This window comes from Verticillium dahliae, genomic scaffold (assembly GCF_000150675.1).
Source record: "Verticillium dahliae VdLs.17 supercont1.7 genomic scaffold, whole genome shotgun sequence".
Lineage (NCBI taxonomy): Eukaryota > Fungi > Ascomycota > Sordariomycetes > Glomerellales > Plectosphaerellaceae > Verticillium > Verticillium dahliae.
The window spans coordinates 677438-685353 of NW_009276917.1; the positions used below are offsets into that span (position 1 = coordinate 677438).

Sequence of the window (7916 nt, forward strand, 5' to 3'; positions counted from 1 at the left end):
CGCTCCTCCAGCAACCGGGATGAATCAGTTCCGTACTTTCCTCGACGGCGACGTCGCACTCGACGCCCCCTCCCCGGCCCGCCCTACCTCGCCAACTCTCTCGCACTTGTCAGCTTGACGACCACCGTCTGTACCGAGTTGAGCGCGCCGTCGGCCCCGCAGCCGAGCCCCAGAGCCAGGAGGCGGGCGATGGTGAGGGTCCCCCCCGGCGGGGAGCGGTACGGAGGCGCCCTCGTGCGAAGCGATGTGGCGGGCGATCTCGCGGACGGCGCGGACGTCCTCGGGATACTTCTTGTAGTAGGCCTCGTTGCGGCTCGTGACGCGCTCAAACGTGGCCTCATACACTTGGTCAGGGGTCTTGTCGAGGGGGGCGAGGCCACCGGTCAGGAAGACCTCGCGGAGACCCTGGGGGAAGCGGGAGAGATAGGTCAGGGCGACGAAGCCGCCGAAGGACTGGCCGAAGATGGACCAGGGCCGTTTCTCGGCGGGGTAGCCCTCGGTGAGACAGGCGCGGACGGCCTCGCAGTCGTTCACGATGCTGTCCTGGCGAAAGAGACGCAGGTACGCAGCCTGGGAAGCAGCATCAGTACCGGCCCTCTGCTTGACGGAGGCGGCGGATATGGGGGTGCTGGAGCCGACGCCGCGGTAGTCGAGGAACAGGACTTGATACCCGCGGGTCAAGGCAAGGCGGGTCAGGGGCATGTCCTGGGGCTCGCGGTTGCCAAAGCCAGGACCGCCTTCGAGATAGACGAGCCATGGCTTCTGGTCAGCCTTGGTGGCATCGGCCGACGACAGCGGCACAATTGGACGCTCATGTTTGGTCACGCTACGGCCAAAGAGCTTGAGAGTGCCGGCAGGAGGGTTCGAGTAGTCAGCGGGCACTTCGAAGAAGAGCTCGGAGACTTGGAGTTGGTCTGAGGATGTTAGCATAGGCGTGAGAAAAAGGATTGGAAATGACGAGATGGAATATATGTACCTGGCAGGATATGGGATCTTCTGCTCAGCAGCTTCGCGGCATTGATGATTTTCCCTGCCATTGTTCAGGCAGTGCCAGCCAGGTTGGCTGATCTGGGCGAAGGGAGTGCGATGGTTCAACGTTGGAGAGAGTAAGACGCCAAGAAGAAGTTGGAGTGTTGGAATGAGAAAGAGACAGTGTATGAATACCTATTTGCGGCTCCAACGAGAATGGTGGTGATAGATGCTCTCGAGTAGCTCTCTGTCTGTCTCCTTAAGATGCTGTGCATCATGGAGGGGTTGATGAGTGGAGCTCTGAAGCCAGCGGTTGCCAACTGCCCAAAGCAGCCAGGTCGGTGCCCACCAACCTAAGGTAAGTACCTACTAAGGTACCTAGCTCCTGCAGTGCCGTGAGCGGCAGGGGTCGGCCTCGGGGTGCGTATCGCCGAAGGTGGTGTGGTGCAGTGCTTGGTGTGGGTCGCCCACGTGACGCGTATCCGTGCAATGAGGAAGCTGCCCTCGGCATCCACACCTTCTGCAAACCAGGTCCCAACAGACTGACTGCTACTACTACTTCTTCCCTTCCTCCATCACCCACCATCTTCTTCCAACACCATCCTTCATGCCTCACACCGCGCACTCTGAACGCGACCTCAGCAATGTGATGAACTATATCAATCTGACGCAGACATTGGTTGATTCTTTCCATGCTCTTGCCGATGAGGTTCAGGCTCTGACTGACAGAAAAACCATCCTGGAACACAAGCTGAGGTTCGCCCACGAACAGGTAAGCCCACTACTACATTTCTTCATTTGTCAGCCAAGCATGCCATCGCTCCTCCACGGCCATGCGAGGCGGGTTCCCCTCTACATGATGAACAAAATTTAGCTCTAGATCAAGAGATGCAAGCTGCACCGAAGATCGACAAGATTTTACCAATTTCTGACCTGTTTACCCCTGCTCCCTTTTTTTTTCTCCCTTGGTTTTTCTCCGAACCACTTCGGTCTTCGAACAGACATGCTGACACGAGGCCCCCCGGCTGCCTGCCGACAGTACCAGTTCCTAGCAGACAAATATGCACCCAACGCCCCAGACATTGCAGAGACTCTGGCCAAGCTCCAGCTCCCGTCAGACCTGCCCGTAGACGACGCCAAACCTGTACCCTTGCCCCGGCGCAACAACCTTGACACGCGCAACCAGCTTGCGCTGCTCATCCGTGACGGTCGCCGAAGCGCCAAACAGCTTTCAGCCCTTGTGGAGCCGAGTAAAACGAGTGTATCTAGCAGAGGCAGCCTGTCGTGCGACGGGCAAACAGTCACATCCATGTCGACCGCACTGGAACAAGACTTCACCATCGAGGGCAAGAAGGGCCAGCTTCAATGCCCCTTCTCGGCGGCCCCGACACCCAAACCCGACACGGTGAACGGCCACGTTCATGATGGCTCCGCCGAACATGGCCTGCAGGACACCACCCCTCATCACTCTGCCGATCCCATCTGTGCCGCCATGCTAGAGGAAGCCACATCGCAGCAGGCCCAGTCCAGCGGCAACGCCGCCAAGTGTCCCATTCGCTACCTTGACCAGCACTCTCCAGAGGAAATTGCCCACTACGTCGAGACACACAAGCACGAGTTGCCACGCAGCCACGAGGTGTGTGTCCGCCGCTACCAGAGAAGTGAAGACCAAATTCGCAAGCTTGACGCCAAGTACGGCAACCTAGTCAGCATGGTGCAGGGTCTTAGCACGCTCCACAAGCCCATGCTGCCGACGTCGCAAATGCAGGAAGAGATTGACAAGGCGTCGAATGAAAGAGTGGAAAATTGGGCGCATGCCGTGACGTCGGATGCCACGGACGACATTGAGGAAGTCAACTCTACGCCTCCGGAGCAGCCGAACGACGCGGATGATGAACGCCAAGGTCATTTTGACCGTCCGCTCAAGGAGGTTCGCGTCGGCGAGTCTCCGAGCCGTCCCTGGGGCATCTCCGTTCCTGTCTATGAGACGCACAGGTTCGAAGACGAGGACGGGCCGCCGTTGTCGCCGCCGCCCGCACCCGTCGTCATGCCAACTTCATCGCAAGGTCTTCCGACCCCAGCAGGTCACCCGACTCCAGCCAAGGCTCCTGGGGGCAAGTGCCCATTCGATCACACCAAGCTCGCCGCTGTCATGAACGGACTTGATGCGTCTCCACCAGCATATCCCAAGACGGATGAGGGCAAGGACCCTGAGCCGCACCAGCTACCTGCGACACCCCCTCTGAGACCTGTCACACCACCAGCCAAGGCACAACCAGCACCGCCATCGCTTCCGAAGACCACCTTCGCTCCTCCTCAACCAACCTTTGTTCCACAATCGACGTACGCACCTCAGCAACCGACCTTTATCAACCCCTCGGCTGAATCTCTCAAGCCGGGTGGGCCGCAGATGGTTTTCACGGGCCCCGTCTTTATCGGGTATCCCATCGAACAAGCCATTCAGTTTATGCAGCACTTCCAGGGGCAGCGGCCATGACCTGCTTCTCGTACTTTGTTTGTTCGTTTGTGTTTTCGTAGCGCCGGCGTTTTGGGTTAGCGTTTTCTATTCAGACTGTAATCACCCACGAGCGTTTGTACTTGTTCTTGATCTCATGACGGGACGATGGGTTGGGGAGTATTTGAGGATGAGGACGAGAGCGTGCTGTCCTCACGGCGTAACAATAGGATACCACATATCAATTCAGATGAATACTTGACACGCATGGAAAGAGAACCAGTCGATGACGGAATGTGTCTATGTTTTGTTTGTACCTTCCCATGTGTGCACCATCTATAGTAAAGAACCCTTCCAGGAAAAAAACAACACAGGTACCCAAAACCCTAATCAGAAAACGCCAACCAGCTTCCACAGACACGCTACTGGCACCCATGATTATCAACAGCAGCGGCGGCGGCAAAAAGAGCGTTCTTGTCGAAAGACGCAACGACGAAGAAAGAAAGAAGGAAAGAAAGAAGACTCGGCACAATGGAGATGCACAGCCTACTCTCTCCTCCCATTCTTCGACCGCCGCGCTTCATCCACGACGCCCGTCTCCTGGCCCCCGGCCTCGTCCTCGTCCCGATACCGCGCCTCCTCCTCGTTGCCCCAGAGGCTAATGTCATCCTCGCTCATGAGGGCCGCGACGTCCTCGGGGTCGACGAGGCCGGCCTCGACGTCGGCGTAGTCAAAGTCGGCATGGCCGCGGGCGACGCCGCCGCCGGCGGAAGACGAGCCGTCGCTGCCGCGCCTGTGCTGGCGGTGGTGGTGGTCGTGGTCCGGGTGGGCGTGGTCGTGCTGCTCGAGGGCCAGCTCGGCGGCGCGGGCCATGGTGCGGTGGTAGATGAGCCAGCCGACGGCGAGGCCGACGAGGCCGCCGAGGGCCATGGAGGTGTAAGTGACTGCATTGTCGGCGGCGGTCATGGCGTCGCCCTGTCGGCGATGAGGCCGAGGCGCGAGCCGATGAAGACGTGGACGAGCAGCTTGGGGCTCGCGAGGGCCGTGGCGGCGGCGAAGGCGGCGGGCCGCACGGCGGGCACGGTGGCGAGGAAGCCGTTGGACACGCTGTAGGGCAGCGGGCAGAAGCGCACGGCCGTCAGCATGCCGAGGCCGTCGCTGCGGAGGACGTGGCCGAGGGCGACGAAGCGCGGGTCGGCGCCGACGAGGCGGTGCACGTAGCCGCTGAAGACGGTGCGCGACGTGTAAAAGGCCGTCAGGCTGCCGGCGACGGTGGCCGTCGCCACAATGGGGTAGGCGTGCGGGAAGCCGTAGACGAAGCCGGCGACCGTCACGGACGTGCCGTAGCCGATGACGGGCGGAAAGGCCGTCGCAAAGGTGAAGAGCCAGGCGAGCACCCAGCCGCCGGGCAGGGCGCGCCAGCGGTGCGACACGGGCGCGAGCCACGCGAAGATGGCGTGCGAGTAGATGACGAAGAGGAGGACGACGACGTTGACGACGACGAGCGCCAGCGTCAGCGCGAGCCGCTGCACCGGCGGCAGCCGCAGGTAGAGCACCCAGAGGTTGTTGGCCGTCTTGTGGGCGGCACGCAGCGCCCGCGTCAGCGCCGGCGGCTGGTGGCGGGCAAAGCGTGTCGTCGAGAGCCGCCGCGAGGACGGCGACCGGCGAGCCCAGGGCGGAGGAGGGTCGGGCGACGATGTGGCAGATGGCGAGGCGCGCCGCGTGGGCGAGGCGAGACCGGGCTCCGGCGATATGGACAGCGCCTGGGCCGCCGACCACGCATCGCTGCCGTTGGCGGGCATGGCTGGTGATGGGTGTTCGTTTGGGAGTATGTTCTGCAAAGGGATGATCGGAGGGGTCGTCGTTCAGAGGAGCCAAGTCGAGAAAGAGAGCGAGCAAGCAGGCGATGATGGATGGGTGTTGACGACGGCCCTGCGTCGTGAGAGCGAGCTTCGAGCGGCGTCGAGCTTCAATGATTCGGGTGAGCAAAAGAAGCTAGCTCGTGGCCATGTTCCACAGCAATCGGAGAAGGCGAGGATGCAGTGTCGTGGAGGGAGTTTTGCGCTGTCGGATACACCGGGGGGTTTGGAGGGGAGGTTCAATTGATACGAGGTCTAGGCAGTCGTCATGGGTTGGTCAGCACTTGCGCTGTGCCGCCCAGAGGCTCGAGAACCGCACGCCCCCCAACGACCAAACGTCAATACATACCTTGGGTAGATGGCGCTACAGCAGCTCAATTTGCTATCCGAGGAGGATTATCCGAGGAGGATTCGTTCGGTTGTGTTGTGCCATGGCAAGGGAAGAAGATGGAGAGAGGTCAAATGTCCCGTGTTCCAGCACTGACGTTGAACCATACACGCCCCAACAAGGCTTAGCGCTGCTTCGCCTTTGACTGATCGGCACGACAAACTGCTGTATGCATTGGTATCACACTTTGGCAGTACCCAAAGGGCAAGAGTGAATGCCTCTATATTGTATCCTCGTCTTCTTCTTGCGTCTTCAATATCTTGGTCTCGTCTTGGGTCTCGTCTTCTCATGCCAGCCCTCCCCCCCCCCCGCAGAATCCCTCGTCTCAGCTCCATCTCATGACCGTCTTGCGCTCGGCCCCTTGGGAGGGTCTCGAACGAGCAGCCTCACCTTGCCATCCCCAATCTCGACGCCCTGACTCAGAATGTCGACCTCCTCTTTGCTGCTGCTCCCGGACGGGCTCGCCGCGCCCGACCTGGCGAGGCTCTTGTCGTAGCTCGTCGCGTCGATGCCCAGGATCCCGCCCATGTTGTTCCGGTCCCCCGGCACCGAGAACTCCCGGTATGCGTACCGCCACTCGTTGAGGAAGTTGCGGATCGCCTTGCCCACCTTGTCCTTGCCGCTCTTGCTGTGGTGGCCCGTCCCCGTGATGGCGTATATGGGGCGCCCCTCCTTGCTGTTCTCCGCCAACACCCGCTCCAGGTACTCGACTGCCTCCTCGGGGTGCAGCCCGTGCAGGTCCACGTACATCTCGGCACTCGTCGAGTTGGCCCGGTTGCGCTCTTCGTACAGCTCCCGCGCCGCCTCGCGATGCGCTTTCCGCATGAGATCGTTCTCACTTTGGCCCCGCAGGCTCAGCGCCTTGGCGGCCCGCGCGTCGTTCCGGTTCCATGCCTGCGCAGCGCTGTCGTCATGGTCAGTCATTGTTTCTGCTCGCTCAACCTTCGCCAGAAAGGAAAAGCAGTGAGGAAGAGCAGTGAGGGGGCCGGACATACCTCTGCAGGAATTTGTTCCTGAGGCCGCCGTGCTTGATAGCCTCCTGGCGCGCCTTCAAATACAACTTGTTGGCCCGCTCGCCCGTCTCCAGCCAGGGGATATGCTTCGGGCTCTGGATCGCCTGTGCTGCCAGGCTGTTCTCCCCGTTGCGGATGTTGGTCGAGCTGCCGTTGCGCCCAATCTTCTTCAGGTCCTGCCGCAACACCGCCGGCGCCGGCGAGGGCGACATTTTGACAATTTCCGCCAGCGAACTAGGCGCCACAAAGTTTTCCTTGTGGTTGTGCCCGCCCCTTTTGCCGTGGTGCTTCTTCGGCTGCTTGGCCGCGGCCGAGCCAAGGGACGGGAAGGCATCGGCATCATCGAGGGAGGGCGCAATGACGACCGCCTCGCGGGGTTGCTGCTGCCGGCTGCCGGGACGAGACCGGGACCTTGGGCTCTCCCCCGCCTGGAACGGCTTGAGACCAGGGGGTGGCGTGATGCCGACGAATGGGTAGCCGCCGTTGGTCTGGCCGACGCCGTGTTCGGGTGTCCCTGGCTGGAGCAGCGGGAACGAGTTGTAGTCTGATACTTGTATGGTGGCCTGCTTAGTGGGGGGCGTGCTGGCGCCATCGAGCGCGAGCTTGTTCATGAGATAGGCCGGATCGTGGGAGAAGATGCACGTGTCCCCTGCGAGGCAGTTGCCCATGACCCAGTACCTGTGAAAAACATGGTTAGTCTTGACGGTGACAGGTAATGGCACAGGAGGCCGGCCACACGTACTTGCACAGATGATTGCTGAGGTCGTGGCTGAACCGGCAATCGGACCGCAGGCACTGGCCTGTGGACATGTAGAACTTGCAAATGACGCCCGACCTTTGCTGGCCGGCCGGGGTTGCGGGCCGTGCCTCGGTGGCCATGGACTTGCCAATGACGATGGACTTGGTCTCCTCTGCCTGCAGGCTCGGGAAGGAGCCGTCTTGCGCCTGGCTCTCCATAATGGCCACGATGGCGGCGCTCAGGTCATAGCCGTGCACGGCAAGAGCGGCCTCGATCTCGTCATCGGTCCGCGACTGTCCGAGTATGGAGCGCAGCATATCGTAGGGCGACATGTCATTCTGCTGCGACGAGAGGGACGAGAACTCAGGGGCCGCGGCATTGAGGCCGCTTGACGTGCCGACGGACGATGTGACGCTGACGGCATCGTCGGCGACGAGCCACTCGACATTTTCCGTCTGGTAGTCGCCGAACGTCTCGGCAGAAGGGGTCGGGT

General features: G+C 61.1%; 4 protein-coding genes across 4 annotated transcripts in view; 1 reads left to right on the top strand and 3 right to left on the bottom strand.

The window, feature by feature from the left end:
• Positions 1-1037, bottom strand: part of VDAG_04283 (proline iminopeptidase) — a gene marked incomplete at both ends in the record, with an annotated part of 1662 nt that extends 625 nt beyond the window's left edge. Inside the window, 2 exons of the mRNA XM_009650730.1 lie at positions 60-914; positions 977-1037. Of these exons, the coding sequence (XP_009649025.1) occupies positions 60-914; positions 977-1037 (916 nt within the window). The remainder of the gene's footprint in view (positions 1-59; positions 915-976) is intronic.
• Positions 1038-1576: 539 nt separating this feature from the next.
• Positions 1577-3466, top strand: VDAG_04284 (uncharacterized protein; the record flags this gene model as incomplete). Its single annotated transcript, XM_009650731.1, has 2 exons — positions 1577-1741; positions 2015-3466. The coding sequence occupies 2 exons, from the start codon at positions 1577-1579 to the stop codon at positions 3464-3466; spliced, it is 1617 nt and encodes a 538-aa protein (XP_009649026.1).
• A 504-nt stretch (positions 3467-3970) lies between these two features.
• Positions 3971-5226, bottom strand: VDAG_04285 (uncharacterized protein; the record flags this gene model as incomplete). Its single annotated transcript, XM_009650732.1, has 2 exons — positions 3971-4399; positions 4498-5226. 2 exons carry the CDS (start codon positions 5224-5226, stop codon positions 3971-3973), a joined length of 1158 nt encoding a protein of 385 aa, XP_009649027.1.
• A 781-nt stretch (positions 5227-6007) lies between these two features.
• Positions 6008-7755, bottom strand: VDAG_04286 (CCCH zinc finger and SMR domain-containing protein; the record flags this gene model as incomplete). The annotated part of the gene is made up of 3 exons (XM_009650733.1): positions 6008-6575; positions 6667-7362; positions 7427-7755. The coding sequence occupies 3 exons, from the start codon at positions 7753-7755 to the stop codon at positions 6008-6010; spliced, it is 1593 nt and encodes a 530-aa protein (XP_009649028.1).
• Positions 7756-7916: the final 161 nt, after the last annotated feature.